Source organism: Thunnus maccoyii, chromosome 23 (genome assembly GCF_910596095.1).
Source record: "Thunnus maccoyii chromosome 23, fThuMac1.1, whole genome shotgun sequence".
Taxonomy (NCBI): Eukaryota; Metazoa; Chordata; class Actinopteri; order Scombriformes; family Scombridae; genus Thunnus; species Thunnus maccoyii.
In genome coordinates, this window is record NC_056555.1 from 606828 (window position 1) to 627965 (window position 21138).

Below are 21138 nucleotides of genomic sequence, written 5' to 3' on the forward strand. Positions count from 1 at the left end.
TTCACTTTACATTCGCAGTGTTTTTTTTTTAACATACAGTAAAAAGGTCTTTATCTCAAAATTACATTGATTGACAATACCTCAGTGTATTTTAGATTCAAGTAGAAGTTGTTGGCCTGTGCAGTCAGGTGGGACACCTTGTCAGATAAGATGAGACAAGACTGCATTTGGGCAGGTTAATTTTTTTCCCCAACAACCAGGAGAAGCTGTTGGTAAAAAATTGCTCTGAGGCCGGTGTTTTGTTCGCCAGGAAAAAAGAGGCAGCATCCGTCAGTCACAAACAAACAAATGGACAAACTTTTTATTTCATACTTGTAGTCTGTTGTAGGCTTCCAGGGCCTTTCCCTGCCACACTGCAGTCTCTATGGCTATTCTGTACAGCAGAGTGTCTCCCCTCCCATGGAGGCTTGCTTCATTATGTACATGTGGGGGACAGGAGCTGGACAGGAGGCAATAGTGCTTTTTGTTGTGTGATTGCAAGCGCTCCTTCAGTCTCTCTCTTTCTCCCACTCCTCCTCTTCCTCCTCCTTTTCCTATGTGTTGGCCTGAGGGTCAGCGGACCTGGGGAACGTAGCCCTCCTTCATCAGCCCCTCCTCATAGTCTGTCTGGCACAGAATCATGTTGTTCTTCAGGAAAAACTTGTCTCCCACACAAAACCTGCACCACACAAAGAAAGAGAGAGGGGTTTACATAAGCATCAAAGCAAGAATCTCATCATTAGCACTGAGCTGAAGGCTAGCAGGTCTAGCCAGCTGCAGCACTAGCTTCCTGACTGTAGTGCAAACTCTCTACCTCACCTACTGTAACCTCAGTGCCAACCCACCCTTCAGCTGCAAAGCTGCTGTGTGCAGACAAGGAGCTCTCTTCTAGGAAGCAGTCAACTCAGTTACAAGGGAGGAAAGAAATGCAGGGCTTGAGGCATGTGGGTTAGTTTGAGAAGACGGGGGTGGTCTGATGTATATGGATGGAATTATCTCTGTTTCAGACTGCTGGGGTTCCTTTCCACCTGCAGGTGTTACCGAAACCCCCACCGACCTCGGCAGCCCCATCCTGCTCCAGCCAGGGGGACCACAGTTATGCTTGACCTTTCAGCACAGCGCCAAGCAGAGATTATGTTGAACGTGTAAGAGCCGTAACTCTTGCTGTATTGTCCTGAGGGCTGCTTATCTCCCTCATTGTGCAGGTTGGACAAGGTCGGCAAGCGCTGGTGCCAGTGTTTACCAAGGGAAGGTGTAGCTGCAGTAGGGGGTGGGGGGGGTGGGGACAGTGAGGCTCACCTCCGTTTGACTTCCCTTGGTGTTAAGACTGCTGAGTTCAGTGCTGGGAGCTGCACACAGCGGATGGAGCTCAGGTACCTGACAAGCTCAGGCTGTTCACAGCATTTATTCAGGGCTGGAGGGCAGATTGAGAGCATGATTTGTTACATCCATTTGGGACCAATTAGCAGGATTCAAATACACCGTAGGTATTGGCACAAAATACCAAAAAGAGTGACAATAATGTGTAATGCCAAATGTTCTGGGGAAGAGATGACAATTATTTTGAAACACAGATCATGTAAAGCTGCACACTCATAACTCAGCTGCAGTCTCTTTAAATCATCAACATTTCAATGCGGGATGAAATGAGCATCAGTCAGTCATCTATATCTTGTATAATATAATATAAAAGCTGATTTTAGTGATGTCATCCTGCCAACCTTCACAGTACTGTAGGAAATAAATTAAGAACCCCTCATCATTGTCTCCTTCTGGGAATCTTTGTTCAAGGAAACACAAGAGCATCATATCAGCATCAAGAGTATCAAGTATTTTTAATAATAAAAGTATTTTTAAATAGCAGAGACAGTAATAGACACATAAAAGCAGCTTCACCTCACCATTGTTCTTTAAAGGGGACATGAAATGTGCATATTTTGGCACTGGTAGCAACCAAGTATATTTGAAAAACACCATGCCGAAAATCAGATTTTAAAACCACAGATATGACAAATTTATTTGCGTAATTTCTACCTATCTATCTAGCTAGCGACCCACCATTTTGGAGTGACATCATTGCCTACAAAACACGGTTGTTGGTTCTGTTGGCCAGTGAAGACAGTGAAGCATTTCTGGGCTCCATTTGAAATCACATCTTATCTTTTTATTAATGTCCTGTTTCTTTTCTGGTCTTTACTTTGATTTTTCTATTTTTTACTAGGTGCTATAGTAGTTACTAGTACTATTTTTGGAGACTGATTATTACTATAACTGATAGTATCTAAAATATATGTTAAGTAAAAGGCAAAAGCTAGACTAGACTGAAATACGGAGAAATTGACAAATGCATAAATATATTATTTGGCCTACTGCTGCTACCTTGGTTCATATTGTTAATTTATTAGCGTTATGGACATTTAGATCACGAATAAAACCATTGCAGGAGTAAGCAGGTAGAACTGACATCAACCAATCAAAAATGCTTATTTAGTTGTGAGCCAATTCCTGGGTGGTAAAAAACCCACAAAAACAAGTCAGGCCTCAGGCAATTTCTGGGATGGACGGTCAAATGGTCAACACAAAATAATTTACTTATGGAACAATTTCTTGCTTTTTCATCCCAAATTATTGTGCTTTATGTTGGTTCAGTATGGCAACAATATTTTTTTTAAATTTGTCACTAGACATGTAAATGGACTGTACTTGTATAGCACCTTTCTAGTCTTCCAACCACTCAAAGCGACACACATTCATATGCTGAATGGGTATAGGGGCTACCATGCAAGGTCCCAACATGCCCATCAGAGGAAATCTAAGCATTCAAACACATTCTCACATCAGGAGCAATTAGTGTTAAGTATCTTGCCCAAGGACACATCGACATGCAGACTGGAGGACCCGGGAATCGAACCTCCGATCTTCCGATTAGTGGACGACCTGCTCTACCTCCTGAGCCACAGCCGCCCCATGTGTGATACCTTTTTGTCAGATAAGCCATGTGATTGAAATGCCAGCTATCCCACATGCTAAACAACTTTATTGTACGCATTGCAAGAAGAACAAACAAGATGATGGTGAGGAAGATAAAGGAATTGGGGATAACATCTGGGAATCATCTAACGTTTGGAGTCCAAAGTCTGGAGTGTGAGCCTGACTTACTGCTACGGAAAATGTGAGGTCACGGTAAGAAATATTTCTTTGGAGGTTTGCATCAGCTGGGATGACTCTCTCTGGCTAAGGATTCAACCGATGAATGGTGTGGAATAACATGAGTTTTAGGTGTTTTTAATGGTTGTGGTTCATTTGGCGTAATCAGTGCCTCTGTACCACTGTCATCATGTGTATGTTGGGTAGAGTACATATTATAGGCAGTGAAATTTAAACAGACGGTGCAACCTCAGTCTGTTGGTCCAAAGAAAGATACCACAGTTTCTCTTTTCTTTTATATGTTTATATTTGTCATGTTTATTATATAGTTGTTGATTAGAATGGATATTCTTTTAGTAAATTATGTTAACTTCATCGACTGTTTCATATCCACTTTAAGGCTGAGTATCAACACAAATCAGCAACAACAGTTATGGCTGACAAATAGAAGCTGAAGTATTTTTGCAAAATGGTTTATTTACAGAGATATGAATAAACAAGGGCATCCAGAACAACATAAAGTGTCTTAGTAAGGTGTTGGGCCACCACGTGCCACCACAACAGCTTCAGTGCACCTTGGCATTGATTAAACAAGTCTCTGAACTCAACTAGAGGGATGAACACCATTCTTCCAAAAGATATTCCCTCATTTGGTGTTTTGATGATGGTGGTGGAGAGCGCTGTTTAACATGTCAGTCCAGAATCTCCCATAGGTGTTCAACTGGATTGAGATCTGGTGACTGTGATGGCCATAGCATATGTTTCACATTATTTTCACACTCATAAAACTATTCAGTAACCCCTCGTGCCCTATGGATGGGGGTATTGTCATCCTGGAAGACCACTCCCATCAGGATAGAAATGTTTCATCATAGGATAAAAGTGATCACTCAGAACAACTTTGTATTGATTTGCATTGACCCTTCCCTCTCAGGGGACAAGTGGACCCAAACTGTGCCAGCAAAATCCCCCCCATAGCATAACCACTGGATCCCCTCACTGTAGGGGTCAAGCATTCAGACCTGTGCTGGTTTTTCCTTTAATTTGTCACCTGTCTGTATATACACACCTTTATTACCACTCCTAACACAGAGAACTAATATCCATTCATCTCTGCTGTTTGATTCAGTGATAAAGCAGAGGCACAGGTGTATTTCATGTAATGGTATCACTCCAGTCTAATAAATTGTCCTGTTTGAATGACCCCTTGTCTCTCAGAATCTGTTAGTGTCTGCCTTTACTTACACCATGCCCACTCCCACTTTAGCTTCATCTTACCCCTTTATTTCTTTTACACCAGTAGGATTGCTTCTTTCACTCCTCCCACCCCTCTTCCTCCTCCTCCCCTTCATTCTCTTCCCATAGCCCTTATCCCTGCCCTCCACTTATTTCACACAGCCAAATTGTTTCTGCTCGGTGAAATGTCAACAGCATATGTGACATCTGTGCACCAATTATGATGAGGATATTACGCTGGGCCCATCAAGGGCATGTCTAATAAAGGACCTTGTGTTGCCCTAGTATTTCCAGTTTCTTAAAAAACATTTGCAGGGTACATCTTCTATATAACTCTTTGTTAGAGAACACTCATACATTGGTTTGCTGCTACTGGACTTTCAATAAAAAAACAGCTATTTACTGTTGCTGATGATATGATAAATAGGGATATGATGTGTTACTGAATTAGCCGTCATAAGTATTATACAGTATATATATATGAAACCTGCAGTGACGCCTGTTTCAATACCCCACTGAAAACAATGAATCCTCTAAATATTCAGCAAAAAAGTTAAGCCACATCTTTTTAGTTTAGCGTTTACACAGTGAATCAAATCATCAAACAGACTTTCTCATTTTGTGGTAATTATTATCTTGTTTTCAATCTGCTCCACTTCTTTGAAATATTTGATTTTATGTCCATAACTGTATCATATGAAGGAACATAATGCGAGTGTGGAAAAACACTATACAAATGAAACTCTATCTGCTGATGAAAACCATGAGATGCTGCTGTAAGGTCTAGGTCTTAAAGGTCCAGGAGTTTAAATTATTTTGTCAAATATGCAAATACAGATTTTATTAAGTTTGAATTTTAGAGAATAGTTTGAGATGAAAATTAAAAATTAAAAAATTAAACACTTCACGTACTATTCATTTAGTCTGACATAGTATTGATATTTATTTTGTAATTCCCTCACCAATCATTAGTGAGCGACCTCTATTCCACCAATGTCATTGTCAGTTGACACTGAAATGTTGCCATTCCTGTGGCCACTTTCTTGGTTTTTGATAGACGTATTATTTTTCTGGCACTAGCAAAAGAAGATGCCGGCCCCATTAGTAAACCCTCTTACAAAGCTTTGACTCCATTTTTTTGTCCAACAGGAGGAGGCAGTTGTGAATGAGCACAATACCAGATGTATTTAAATCACTGAAAAAGTCCGAAATGTGGGCAGTGATTCAGAAGTCTGGAACCAAGCTAGGCTAGCTTAAATGCTCCCTACCTTCTAGTGTGGCTACAATTATAAACATTGCCTTTAGACATTTTCAGGTGACATGTTGTATAGTTCTTTTGAAGCATACTGATGCCTTAACACACTGCTCCAAAATCTGAAATTGGTGTTCAATTCAACTGGTGAATGTAAATGTCATAGCATATGGTTCATATCATTTTCATACTCATCAAACCATTCAGTGAGCATCTGCTTTCATTATGTTTCTCCACTCATTTATTCAGGTTCAGTTTTTTCCTTTAATCTTTCACCAATCTATACCTTGTAACACATTACTGCGAGGGCTCAGTACTCATTAAAGGAGCTAGCTATAGCTTCATCAAAGGCATTCCTGAACATCGCATGTGTTTTCTCAAGTATGGTATCTATATAGTTGTATGTTTATTACAGTCTGCAATATAATGGTTCTAACCATATACTCAGTTGCCCTCTGCAGGTGCTGTCTTCCTCTCTCCCTTCACGTTCTTCCCTCTATCTTCCTTCCTTTATTTAGAGGTGACTGTGACTAATGAGTCTTTAGAGACCTCTTGTTGTAGGAGGAAGAGAAAGAATGGCTTCCACAGGCACACACTTAAAAGATGTATTGCGATGCCAGCTATTTGCCTCGGAGGCCCATGTTAACTACAGTAGTCACTTTCGACTCAAATGAAGAAACAGTGAGATTGTCAAAGAGAGAAAATAGTCTCAATTGCACCAAATCTAATTACTGTTAGGATGCATGCAGGTCCAGAAACACTTGGCCCTATGACACTGATGCTTAATTGTAACAGCATGTTGTAAATCTTCCCTGGCAGATTGCTGCTGGGCAATCAGACGGCAGCAGTACAAGAGCATGTTAAAGATGATTTTTTCTTTGGTGAATGAAATGTAGGTAATATAGTTTCACATCTGGAAATGGGGCAATCATAATTTTTTATTTATTTTGTCTCCATTTTTGCTGCTACACACCCACTGCCATTGTGTTTTAAAACTCTGGTTTTCATTAAAGCATTCATTTTCTGTCTGCATCTGTGAAGCTCAGCACTCACATGTCAGGTTTCTGTACTGTACCACTGAAAAATCAATTGTTAATCAAACAATGTGGCCACAAGTCTTTTCCCCTGGATTCTTTGTTCAGTTCTGGGGAGAAAAACGCATCACTTCCTGTGTGCCAGGCAAAGACCACCCTGACACAGTGCTGTATTTGAAGGGCTGCCTCCTTGAAGGATGGTCATATACACTATACTGACTAGCCTTCAGATAACACTGGGCTCAACCTACACCTACGCCCACAGACGACAATCTATAGATGATTCCCTTCCCTTATTTCCTGCTGTGAATGTTAAAATGCAAATTATTGCCTTTGACCAACCGCGAACTGTCTTGACAGTACTGACCTTAGAAAAAATGGTGGGTCCAAAATGGAGGAAGGCATCATATTAGCTGTAATGCACAATCCAATTTAATATGACTCTGCTCTGCAGAAGTATAAACTCCAGAAAGAGATTAGTCATGGTCTGCATGCAGTCATGAGCCAGGAGTGGATGGTACAAATATTACCTTGAATGAACTATGTTAGCTTACTGTCTGATTAGTGACAAGTCCCCTACATCACCAAGCTTCCATTACCACCTATTTCATGAGGATGCATCAGTACATTTTACTGATAACGGTTGACAAGGCAGTCCCATTCCAAAGATTCTTCCAAATGCAGTCCACTTTTGCCTAAATTCAGAGGGCTCAACTGATACATCCTTTTTATTGTTTTTTGTTTTGTGCATTGAATATGGTGGATTCAGCTCTCGCCTTCAGTCCTCTGAAGTCTACCCTGTCTTAGGACATGCACTTTGAAAGAGGCAGCTCATAAAGTGAGACTCAGCTCAAAACTATAGACATGCACATCAGCCCATCATGACATGTTCTGTCTTAAAACTTTGAAGGATGTGGCCCCTCATGTTATACAGCTAGGGTCTTCAGAATGTTGAAAATGTATAAACTGGTTGAAACACCTTTCACCTTGATGAGTGGAGAAAAACTACCATTTATTTGTATAAAATTTGTAATTTTTACTTTTTATTGTGATTTTTTTTTTCTTCAGTAGTGCAGGATTAGGAAGTTGAATTCTGTTCTCTAACAGCCTGGCTTCACAGGCTCTAAGTTCTCAACACCAATCATACACAAAGTGACAACTATGTCCCTTATTACCTATTAGGCCCCCATCTAACAAGCCTAACCCATGACATACAAGGCACCAGTGGCTGAGTTTAGCTGTGCTGAACCCAATTGGTGTCACTCTCTCCTTCCAAGGCTCCAATATGGAGCCTCCCCCCTTATCAGCACTGACCTTCCCCTGCACTGTCACCCATCCTGCGCTCTTCCGCTCCCCTCTACTCTAACCTTCCCCCAGCCTCCCAAGACTGTGGCCTCTAGCTCATCAGGGGGAAATTGGGCCAGCACTGGCTAGATGATGAGGCTGGACGACAGCTCCATCGATTAGCTGTCCCCCAGGGCTGATCTGTGGCTAACTGCTTGCTGGATGGAGTCTCATATCTCCTTCCTTATTCCCAATACCCCCACCCACACCAACAACCCCACACTGCTCAGAACCTGCCCCCTGTCCCTTTGGCTCTAAGACCATGGTGGTGCTTCATTTCCCCGAGCTAAGGTAGGGAAAATAACAGGTCTGGCTGGTGGGAAGGTCATGATGGTAGATTTATGTCCAGTTTAACAGAGTAAGGCCACATTGGGTGCAGACATGAGCAATCAGAGCCAATGTAGGATCCTATATTTTCACTGATAGACCAGGGACAGGAGCTATTCACTCCCCTCAGCTTGATACCATTTCAAAGTCATGCACAGAGCGAAGAAATGGGAGGGAAAAAAGGCTTTTGCTCTCTGGCAGATACACAAGTAAGATAACTGGTGAGGCTTTTCCATTTATCTTATTCCTGAAGCAGGTTCAGCTCTCAATGCTTCTTTCGTGGCAAGCAAGAGATTACTGCCAATTTGATGGTGATGATGACAAAGAACAAAGAAGCAGTTGCAGGTCATGATCACAGTGACATGTCCACTCTCAGCTAACCGGCCCATCTTTCCATCTCTGTCCTCCACTAATTGGCCTATCACTTAAGCATGGCCCTTAATAGCTGAGCATGGCAATGACCATTAGAGTCCTGCCTGTGAGTCCCTGATGAAATCAGAGTAATCACTGGCTTTGAGTTCCCTGCCCTTGCTCGGTAGGGTGGATGTACCCACAAAGTAACTGATGGCGTGGATAGATGCATGGGAGTAAGTGTGTGTGTGTGTGAGTGTGTGGTGGGGGGTTGCTGTATGTTCATACTTGATTGTAGCAATTCAACCTTCAAACGCCAACATGTGCTGCAGCTGACCTGCAGGAGCGATGGATAATTACACCGCGTGACCCCTGCTGACCCCCCTATAGCCTGCTCTGTTTATCAGATTTCACATTTTCTGACGATGTTCCACAGAGAAATCTCTGAGCCATTTGTGAGATGGATTAGATTGCTTTATTGAAGGACCCGTGGGGGGAGGGGGTCGATGGGGGCTTTCATGTTTGTTTGAGGCTGGGAAATGAGAGGGGACAGAAATGGTGTGGTGTAGATGAACAAGGCGGCAGATCAGTATTCCAGACAAAGAACAGGAGCCCATTTTCAGACTGGCCACAATGAGACGTTGAGAAACAGGGAATCTTAAGTGAGATCTCCTGATAGATCTCGGACTGAGGCTGAGAAAATTTGTGAAAGGTCATTCTATTAATCAGGATATAAATATTGACAACCCACTTAGACTTATTAGTAACGTTGTGGACATCACTAAGAATGCATCATACCTGCTGTGAATCCCAAATGTTCTAAAAGACATAAGTCATAAATGTAGATTTAGAGATTGAATCACTGTGGCATAAAACTCCCTCTCCAAAACAGTTTCTCTCAGAACAACAGCTGGCTGACTTGACAAGTCTCATGTTTGCAATGTCAATTCTGAAAGATGCAAAAAAAAAAAAAAAAGTATAAACATATGACAGAGGGAATTACAGTAATAATTTGCACATCAGAATTTGATTTCAAAGTTTAAATGCCCATTGAAATATGTTATCATCAGTTATATCAGCTACTTTTGGGGCAATGCAGTTTCTGTAGGATGTGAATTCAGGCACACAGAATGATCCTTTAAATGTATATCTCTCCCACAATCTCTCCACCAATGTAAAGAAACAAAATGGAAAACAAAAAGTCAAAGCTGAGGAACAGCCTCAGTTGAAGTCAGTGCCACACCATAAATCTTGGCCAGGCCCCAGTGAAATTGTGATGGGCATCTGAACAGTGCCTACAAGGCCACAGAAGACCATGTGAAACTATTTTATTCAGTCTATTTTATTCAACAGTTCATCAGCTGCCCTAATGTAAAAAGAAAGATTTGCTCGCGCTTAAATGGGTTTTAATGTAGGAGAGCAGAGTTGGCCTGCCTGGGCCTGGCTGATGAAGATTAGCTGACTTCTCCCATTAGAGGAGGCTGTCTGGTGCAGCCGGCTGAAGTGGCAAGACAATAACCAAGTGCTAATTGTGCGTAACCAGGTCCTTTGCCTTTAGCATGCGCAGTGTGTCTGATTTGTGTGTGTGTGTGCGTGTGTGTGTGTGTGTGTGTGTGTGTGTGTGTCTGCATGCGGACATCTGCAACAAAGCCGAGGTTGGGAAAGAAAGTGAGAGAGACACAGGAACCCAGCCAACATGTAATCTTCCTGATGATGTGTGATGTTCCCCTACAGTTTTCTGTTTGATAGTGCTTCTTGTAACCTTCAAAAAAACCTCAAAAAGCCTGACAATTTTATGAAACAGACCATGTTAGACTATTCACACAGTTAATTCTGTCATTTTTCATATGTATTCCATCAAGGAGAGACTGTCCAAAAGCATGCTCTCCATCTCCATTTGTATGACTATTCATATCAAAACTGTAGAGACAGACGCAAGAGACCCAGAATTCTTAGAGTGACATGAGGAGGCAGCGGGATGCAGCTGGGAGGAAGCTATGAGGACAGGCTTTTTTTTCCGCCTTTGAATGTGGCCATTCAGAAGAGGAATAGACACTATTGCTTTTGGACATGGTACGATAAAATATCATATGAACTAGTTAATTTGAAGGAGACTCGGGCCTTAACTTTCACCACCACAGCAGAGGCCCATGTTCAAACCGGCAGCAGTGCTTTTTCAGATGGTCCATCAAACACTACTGTGATTTTGCGGGAGCTGCACCTGCGGCTCTAGGCTGACACTATACAGTAGTAGTCCTAGATCATAATCACTGTGCTGGGTCAGCAGGTATCCCTGAGGCCCTGGTTACTGGTTAAGAGTGATAGATCTCTGATGTGGGATCTTTCTTCAACTATTAGCAGCACTTGGGTTTACCATTCTGCATTGATTCCCTAAATGGTAATTTGACTGGATGCAGGTATGGGAGAGGAGCAGGAGTGTGGTTTACTTACTAACCTCTGATTGCAGAGCTGGCATGCGAAACAGTCCAGGTGGTAGACGTTCTCCTTGGCCCTCATGACCATCTCAAAGGCTGGAATTAGCTTGCTGCAGGCTGCGCAGTTCCCTGTTACACCAAACAACCTGAGCCACCCACATACACACACACAGACACACACACACACACACACACACACACACAAGAAAAAAAGATATATAATGTAAATATTTTCCCCAAGTCTCAGGATTCAAAGCATACTGCATGTTAGTATCCAGTACAAAACAGTAAGTCTGGGAGGTGAAATACAGGGGGACTGCTATCATAGCCTGACTTGAACCTGTGAGGAAAAATAATTGTGACAACCAAGAACCATAAGTGTATAATTAAAACAGCTGTGGAGGTGCTAAGCTAGCAGTTTCCCATTACTTTCAGTCTTTGTGCTAAGCTGGGCTAAACACCTCCAAGACTTACCTGTCTACAGTGATGAATTTCTCATCTGACTCAATCAAGCATACACAGGTTTTTCCGTAAGTGTTAAAGGATAGTGTTAAAGGACGGCTCCTGTATTCTCACACATATACAAAATTACAAAACCATATACAAAATTACAAAGCCATTTTTTTTCATTTTCTTGACATATATTTCTTAATATCATACATACAACCTTCAGAAAAATACTCCACCATTAACACCATCACAGATGAAAAAACAACAACCCCCCAACCTGATAACCCAGTAAAATAGTATTTTTTTTTCCTTACTCTTTTTTTTATTTTAATAAATCAAATCTGTATTTTACTTATTTATTTATTTACTTTTGTTGGTTTTGTGGATCTTGTTACAGGGTACAGGTGTGATTGTTTTCCCACTGACTGATTGCATGTCATTTAATAAGAAAGCTCACTGCTGTCATACATGCTTTGATGAAAGCTTCAAACCAAAGAGAGATTTGTTAGTCCCTTAGTTTTAAATAAAACCAATGAAAATGATCAAGGTAACCTTTTTAGTTCCTTTTGTTCTTAATATTTTGGAGAAAATAAACAACAGTTAAACACTTTTTCAAGATGCCATGTCACAATGAATAGAACATACAGTATTTATATTATTATTTTTTGTGTCCATATTTTGTGAACTGAAGGGTATGAGCACAGCACATTTGACCTTTTGAACATGTTTGACTCCACCCACAACTATATCCCACCCTTGATTCCCCTGGTTAGCAGAAATACACAAAACAGAATTACAGGACTACAACTGCTTCTGTTGCTTCTTGGTGGCTCTGAAAATGAGAGTGACAGCTGTCAAAGGGATTGTGGTAAACACACTAACATGAGCTGTTGAGACAGATAGGGTCTCTGAATCAGTCACAAAAATAGGTTGGACAGGGCCGGGCCAGAGTAGCGCAGTAAAAAATAGCAGGGCTGCAGCTTGTGCCATGGAAATAGATGGGACATGGCTAGCAATACTGCCCAGGGAGGATCCTATTATTTCTTCGCCTGCTCCAGGGACATTAATGCGAGTATTCATTAGGGATTCAGGGCTGTTACTACACAGCGACCTAGACCAGGCTAGCAAGGGAGAAAAAAAATCTGATAACGAAATCATATAACAAAATAACCTATTAGGCAGACTTCTTGAGGCACTTTTAGCCGTCGTTGTTAAAATGATAAAACAGCATGCCACTCTCAGAGTCTGTAAGAGATCGCAATCTGATAAATGATCTCAGGGCTTGGGATATGCAGGGTTGTTTATTAACCTTCAGAAAGTATGTTTCCCAGAGGCAAAGGAAGCAGATAGATTGTGCCCTCATGAATACCTACAGAATTAAGGGCCACTGTCAACACACCTTGAGACAATGAAGGATATCTCTTGTAACATGGTAGGTGGGTGAAAACAAAGAGGGCCAATTCGATAGATTAGTGCTGACTTAATTAAAAGAATTATGCCTTTTCCTTTGAGCCATCTAAATTTAGATATATCTGTGTTATCTCTTGTCCTTTCTCTTTTCTGTACAAATGTGCATTGCCGGAAGGCCTTCACATGAAATAGATGAAATGATGATGATCTTCTTACAAAGCAGAGTAATTGATCTAAAAAATCCTCAGAAAAAGAAAAAGAAATGATAGATTTAGTGTGAGATAATGAGCATGAGTGTTTGAGCATAACAGAGGCACTTTGTATGGCAGCTTTCGACAGAGAGTCACAGTGCCGCCTCTCACTGTGCAGGGGCGAGTGTCCTTGTCTTTCAGTAACCTGAATCATTTTCAGATAGCATGCACTCAAGGCTCTGGATTATAAATGATGGAAGGTATTCGTGTAAAAAAGCAATGTTTTAAGCTTTCTGCCTGTCAGCTTGAATCAAAACGGTGTTCTGTTTCACTGTTCACTGTGTCTGTCCACGCTCTTCTCTCATCTCTTGCAAATTTAAGGTGGCCTGCAATGTTGAAAGGGACTGTCACACTACTATGTTCTGAGAAATCCTAGGTAAAAGTCCTTGTATCTGTGACCATACAGTGTTTGTTAGTGTGTGTGTCTACCACTTGAATCAACACCACTACTTTCCTCAGAAACTGATTGATACTGTTGAGGTTAGGTGTCAAACTAAAAAGCCAGAATAAGACCACCAACAACTTACTTAAAGCTTTGCACACTGCGGAAGCCCATACATTTAAAAAAACAACTTTACATCTGAGAGAAAAAAGAGGGAAGAAAAATATAACTTTGCTCTTCATTATTCTGTAAAACACTTAAGGCAAGGAACTTTTGCCCATGGTCTTAAATGAAAACAACATTCAAGACGTCTAATGTTTAAATAAAATCTTAAAATATATAAAATATTTAATACTCAATTGTTAAATTAAAATGCAATATGAGGCATGATACCTTCTACCTTTAAACACGGTAGTGAATGAAAAAATAGCCTGTGTGCACATCATCAAAACTTAATGATAACTTACAAACATGAACAAGTCTTGTCCTGCAGCTTATCATCTTGAACAAGCCACCAAACAAACATTCACTGGGGAAAAGTGCACCACTAACGGTAGTTAGCAGCTCGATAGCTAGCTGCTCAGCTGCAGCACATTAAACAGCATGTAAACATACCTGAATATGTCACTTCGGACTCATTAGATGCTGGTTTGGTTGTTGCTTTTCAAAATCCCTGTTAGTGACATGCTGTCTGTCCATGACTTGTACTTAGAGCAGTTTGTTTACTTTGTCTCCGATGAAACATTAAATTTTGCAATTAATCCGCAGTTCACTGAACCATATGGATGAACCGTATGGATCACGGATCAACTATATTCCGTTACACCATTATAATATATATATTTAGTCATACTCTATGGCAAAATTGTCAAGTTAAAGAAAATGTCATAGTGCACCACATAGCTCAAAAGATAGATAGATAGAGGATAGTTGTTTTATGCAATGTTATTGCCCCCAGAAATACAAACCTGTAGTGGACACCAACATTCTACCATTTCAAGCTGAGTTATTGGACTAAAAAAGAGATGGTATTTTCGAGAATATTTTTCAGCCAATACATGCATTGATTTTTTCCTACTAAGGAAATGGAATCCATGTAAAAGACCCCCTCAACAAGATAAAACCCTGAAAAGTTGTTTCACTCACTGAAAAATCCCAAAGACCCCCAGGGTTCCCAAACAGAACATCCAAACTCCTGGCTGCTTCTCATCCACTTGTTTGCTGCATAATTCATCCCGTACCTTCCTGTGCTACTTTAACCACTGCTTTAAATGATTAAAAACCACCTCCCAACCTGTGTTGGCTTATGGGAACAATACATACATCAGCTCTTCAAATCAAGCTATATTTTTAGTGTCTCTGACAAGCTGAGTTTAATGTAGTGGCTGATAATAGTCTTCAGAGATTTTCCCAGACTAAATCTGTGGCAGTGCCAGCAAACATCTAGCCAGTCGAGCTTGCTGGGAACTTGTGTGGCAAACACTCTTCAAACCCTCACCCTGTGGGGGGGGGGAGATGGATGGAGCGTACCTGCCACTCGTCTTTCGCCGCTCTGCCAGTTTGATGCCACAAACACTAATGGTTCTCAGGGGAGGAGGCAAATTAAGCGTGGTTTGCTTGTAATGAATTCAAAGGCACAGGCTCCAACACAATCAGAGGATGACACTTTAGAGGCCTTTTGTGCAAGGCCCAGGGCCTGGGACTATATGGATTATAATTGGTAATAAATATATAAATTTCTAATGCATCTCTCTGAGGCTGACAAACATACAGCTGTCTGCTATATAAAGAAGGCTGTTAACTGTGGGACCGCTGAAAAAAAAGAAAACAGAATAACATAAGTATAATAGTGGGCTTGACATACACTTTATATCCATGGCTGACAAGATAGCATGTATATTTAAAGAGGTTGAAGATACAACATGAGATTAAAATTCATGCTTTGGTCAAATCTGAATTTGAAAGAGAATAGCGGCAGTCAGTGTCCAATACCTTGTTTCAGTCAAAAGACATTCACTGTGCATTACAGCCTGGTATGGCTCAGTGATACCTATTTGATGAGAGAAAAACAGACACCAATTAAATTATTCCACAAGGCTTTAGCCCAGTGGACCCCAAAACCCAATCTGAGTCTGCAGGCCCCCATCCCCTGTGGAGAATGCAGGAGTGGTGTCATGCCAATGCTTTTTCTCAGCTTTGTCAGCCTAAATCCAAAATCCAACTCCCCACCCCCGGTGATTAGTGGAGTGTAAGAAGAAATTACATTATATTATTTTGGAATATATACACAGAGCCACAGATACTGTACAAAGACAAACATGACATGTCTGATGGTAAAGTGATTTTCCAAAGCTGCCTCTCAGAAGATTTATGCAATTTTATGTTATAATAACATTATATATATAATAACATTATATATATATATATATATATATATATATATATATATATATATATATATATATATATATATATATATATATATATATATATATATATAGTATATAATGTTATATATAATATATATAATGTTATAATGTTATTATAACATGCTGCTGCTGAAAAATGGAACAAAAAGCAGCTTTAAAGAGTAAGTAAATCATGTCAGACAGAAAGGTGCTGCAGCACTGCTGAGACTTTGTGGCAGTTCTGATCACAGCACAATCAGCGATGTAGAAGAGTTAATTCACCTTTGGCTAAGATTAAAAAAAAAAAAAAACAGAACCAGGCCATGATTAGGCAGGATAAAATGTTTAGAGATTAATTTTCATTCATATCAATTTCAGTTATTATTCCAATAAAGGTGTATTGAAGGTCCTGTTGCAAAGCTTTGGTTGTAGTTGCCATATACCAGCAACTCAATGTAGCCTGCAGGTGCTTAACCCTCTATAGTGCATTGTTTTTATGTTACTGCCTACCTGCACACCTGTTACTGTACCCTGATACACTCACCGAGTAAGGACAATTTGGTGTTTAAGACAAATAACTACTTTCCTTCTATACCTAATATTACATTTGTCAAAGCATGCCAATACATTTAACTTTCATTGTATTTTGCAGAATTTTTTATGTTTTAAAGATGAAATATTTAGGTGATATACTCAGCTTAAAAAACAGTGCTTTGCTGAGATACACAGCAAATTCTACATTTATAAATCATGGGAGTTGTAATTTCTCTTGTAAAACTTATGTCTCCCCTTTGACTAAATCTGATTGGAGAGTTAGTTTTGAAACGGCTCCAAAGACTAATAACAGTGTTCACATTTTTAGTCTCCTTAGAGTAGGTACGTGTAAGGCACTGCTCATGAGTGGGAGAGCACAGTGGATCCGTTGATACATAGGATCAATTCATTATTGGTTTGGCTCTGCACATGCGATTTGTTGACAAAAAAAAAAGTAGAAAAAATTGCCAGCCATATCCTTTTACTTTACTTTACTGTGTAGGAGAACACTGATTTTTTGTAAGTATGGTTGTGAAAAATTAGAAAAGGTATGTTTTTGTGTTTTTTCAACCAATGCCGAATAGTGCAGACTTGTATGTATATCATCACACCACAGGAGTAACACTGTGGGTTGTAACAGTGTTTGGAGCAATCATTTCATTGTAAGGGATTACATTATAAAAGGATTCCAAAGCAAAGCAATTTTCAATCTCAAAACATGAACTACACCCCCCTCAAACAAATACCACACACAAAACAACATGACGACAGTCCTCAGCACTACAGACACAGGTAAGAAAAATGCTGACACCTTTTGAAAAACTTATGTTGTGACCTGTGGCCTGTGTTTTCCTGTACCTATGAAAACTTTTCAGGGTGTTCTGTGTAAATGTGGTTTTCAACACTGTGAGCAACACAAACAAAATTCCTACTAAGATTGTCTCAGAGACAAACCTGGACAAATAGAGAAAGTGTTTTTGCTTTTTGTTTTATTTGTGTGAACTCAATGCTTAAAAGTGAACGAGTGCCTGAATGTTGAAATACTGCAAAAGGTTTGGCCAAGAGGATCAATCAAGTCCTCCATCATTCACCTGACCAGGTAGTTCAGCACTATCAAGGGCAAAAAATGAATTTTTTGGGGTTAATCGATTTAACTTGGGGGGATACCAGTGCTTCCAGTATCCGTTTGAAATTCCATCAGCGGTTTGCTTTCCTCTTCCCTCCCCCCAGTCCCCATTTCTTCCATCCCTCCTACTACTTCAATTGCTCCAGCCTCGGCATGCATTCATCAGCTGCCGGATTAGAATTTGTTTCCTCACAAACCATTGATCATCGGCCTATTACTAGGCAAATGACAGTTAATTACCCACTACATTAACCACCGGGACCCAGGGACCGACTCCCTGTGCCATCAGTCAACATGATGAATGTGGCAAGTTCAGTAATGCACGGCCGTTCCCTCGTCCGCCTGCCACACTGAGAACAACCCCTGGATCTCACTTCTAGGCACCCAGGGAAAATCTATGGCAATCTGCATAATTACAGGCTCAGGGTTAATAACAGACAAATGATTTGTTGCATCTTAACATAGGGTTTTTTAATGGGATTGTGCTTTGTCCATTTGATGATCCACCCTGGCTGGAGCCATGCTGGTGTCCCACTTGGAATTTAATCACAGTGAGGAGAAGCTAAAGTTTGGCTGTGCAACCATGGACCATAGAAAGGAGAAAAAAATCATACTCATACATAATGCAACTCTGAGTTCATATTTGATCATCTGGTTTGCCTGTTAAAGCTTCATCTCAAGAAAATCTTAGCAGTAGCAAGACAACAGAACAGGGACTGCAGAAATCCAAGGTGCTGATGTGAACTGTGGTGTTTCGGGGGAGACAGTTAAGGGTGGCAGATGTAATCAGACTCTTGCGTCCCTCAATTTAGTCCCCCCTGCATGTGTGATTGTCAGTGATTAAACAACTCTTGGGGCAAAATTATTTCAATTACTGCGGTCATGACCTGGGAATTGTCCCTGGGATAAGATTTTCCTCCTTGAGTGCCCCGACTTGCCAGGCTGCCGGCTCTATCAGTTCTCATCTGCACCTGGACTCTGATATCCTAATGATGAATTATGGCCTGCTTTCTGAGAGACTGCCAACCATACAAAGGAACATTCCCCTGAACTGTCAGCTTGAAGAGCAGCCACAAAGTGCTACCTAATTAGCTCCTACAGAAACTTCTCGAAAAGGTTGAAAAACACTTGCCATTCCGCATCATATGTCTGAAACTGTGAGAACAGATAAACTATTGGTCATTGTCATGTCCTGCACTGCTACCATTAGTTTTATCCACAGTGAGAGCATCTGCAAATCTTTTGAAAATATCATCAAAATCAAACTATCTCTTAAATTCATCCCCTACATCTACTCAGTTTCTCTGTCCACAAATGAGAAATAACTATTTAAAAAACAAGCACAAGTAAGCAGAAAAAGGCTTTCAGCACAGGTTTTTGGCAGTGCTGTGTTTGGGTCTATTTTGAAGAGGGTGTATGATAGATTGTGACCCCCGCAGGGGCCAGATGTGCAGTTCGATAGGCACTTCCCTACGCCAACCCACCTGCAATACCAAGCTGGGTGCCAGGCTGTGGCACACTAGCCCTGCAATTATCTGCACCAAACATGCACAGTCCCACGAGTCACTGCACTTCACAGCTAATTTAGCAAATCTCAACAAGAGGGGACAGTCCAAAAAATAATCTGTCCAGGCGACTGAATTGGAGGCATTTTAGTTAAAATGAAACTACTAGAGTTGTGTCCTACATGGAGACAAAATGATGGCCTGATTATTCAAGAAAAGTGAGAGAAAAGCAAAAAATCTGCCAGTGCAGTGAGAATATGTCAGTCTTGTTTCTAGAAAAATAAGTATATATATTTTGAAACAAACAATAATTTGACAGGTTGCCATACTAAAGTCAAGAACAATTGTAGTAGCACGGTTTTGGAAAATACTGAAAGAGAATAAATCAGTATGGTAGTGCAGTACTTGTCAGTGCCCTGGCAGGTTTGTTAACTTGTTTTAAGAAAGGGATACTATAAAGGCTTTTAATGCTTTCTGACTTCCTACTCTGTCTGTGGCACTTAGCTCCAAGCTTATTGGTTCCTCCAGAAGATGTTAATCTTCAAAAACAGCTCATAAATACATTTTCTTTTTTTAAGACTCAGTTATTTCCTAAAACAGCTGATCACTGATATTTTTTTTATCAAACATGATTAAAACAGAGGGAAACAGTGCATTTGTCGGGGACTATTTTCAGCAGTGGATTAATCCACATTTGGTGCTCCAATGAGTATTTCTGGCAGCAGGACAGTATGTGTGGGATGGAGTCAAAATAAACTAGTGTGAGTGTCCATGGTAATAAAGGTACATTTCACTCAGTGAATCAGTGTGGTTCACTGATTTGTTTTTAATAGTTTTTGGATGACAATAGAGTTTTATGACACAGAGGAATGATATATCAGGGTTTGATACACACACAATACTTGTAAGTAGATCAATTCATTGTTGGTTTAGAGCTGCACGGGGCATTTGTGACAATTAAACAAATATAGAATATCACCAGACTTATCTTTAAGAATTCAATTAGGGACAAAAATGATTTGTTAATAATAAGATTTTTACCATGTGAAACTTGAATAAAAGTAATGTTTTAGCCTCATAAACTCTTTCTAGTTTATATCTCAACATACAGAAATTCAACTGCATGCTCTGGGATTAAATGTATTCATCACTCTGAGTTGGTTTCAATTCTTCAGTGGTACAGCTGCTTTATTTTGATATTGAACATGACAAAAGGCTACTAAGAGCTTTGGTTAATAGCTTTCTCCCAAATCATAAAGGCTATACTTCATGTGCAAGCTAAATGACATTGTCACCAAGGGCCTGTAATTTTTTTCCATCAAATGACATTCCTTCTGCGCTTTTGGGAAACAAAACAAAGGTACCCCACTCTTGACCTCTCCTCAAGGAAATGTGACCCCTCTCATCGGGACAATTAAGCACTGGGTGGAAACAGACCCTCCAGTATGTGTGACCCTCCTTCAGACTCAATCACTCACGATTAACTGGCACCCAGTTTGACCCCTTAGCATTTCCAGATTACATGTGAAAAGCCCAATTTAATTACAGGAAATTCAGAACACATGCATTTGTGAGCTCGGGCATTATTGGCGAGGTAATTGCTAGACGTGTGAAGTGAATTGTGGTGTTGGGAGGTTAATGGTAGCCAAGCTTTCCTAAGCACAACATAACAATTATAGGGTGCTTTCAGAGCTTTTAACATCTATGTGCCATCTCATTAAACTGCAAACTGAGGTGGAAGCTGCGGAGATAGACACAAATTTCTTTGCATCATATTATCTGCCATTTGAACCTTTAAGAGACACAGAAAAATATAACGTATGATTGAGAATTTAGAAATTATACTAACTTCAAGTTAGAACATGCACAAAACATAGCCAGCAGCTACCTATTGTGGTTTGTGGCTTAAGAGGGTCCAAACAGCTGCTCTGGTTTGTTTCATTTTGTAAAATTAAGTCATTTTTGGA

General features: G+C 40.4%; 1 protein-coding gene across 4 annotated transcripts in view; it reads right to left on the reverse strand.

The window, feature by feature from the left end:
* Positions 1–21138, reverse strand: part of lmo3 (LIM domain only 3) — a 59979-nt gene continuing 38841 nt past the window's right edge. For all 4 annotated transcript variants that reach the window (XM_042402554.1, XM_042402555.1, XM_042402553.1 and 1 more), the window contains exons 3-4: positions 11126–11251; positions 1–658 (exon numbers count right to left, since the gene is read on the reverse strand). In XM_042402554.1, the coding sequence (XP_042258488.1) occupies positions 553–658; positions 11126–11251 (232 nt within the window). In that variant the 3' untranslated portion in view covers positions 1–552. The remainder of the gene's footprint in view (positions 659–11125; positions 11252–21138) is intronic.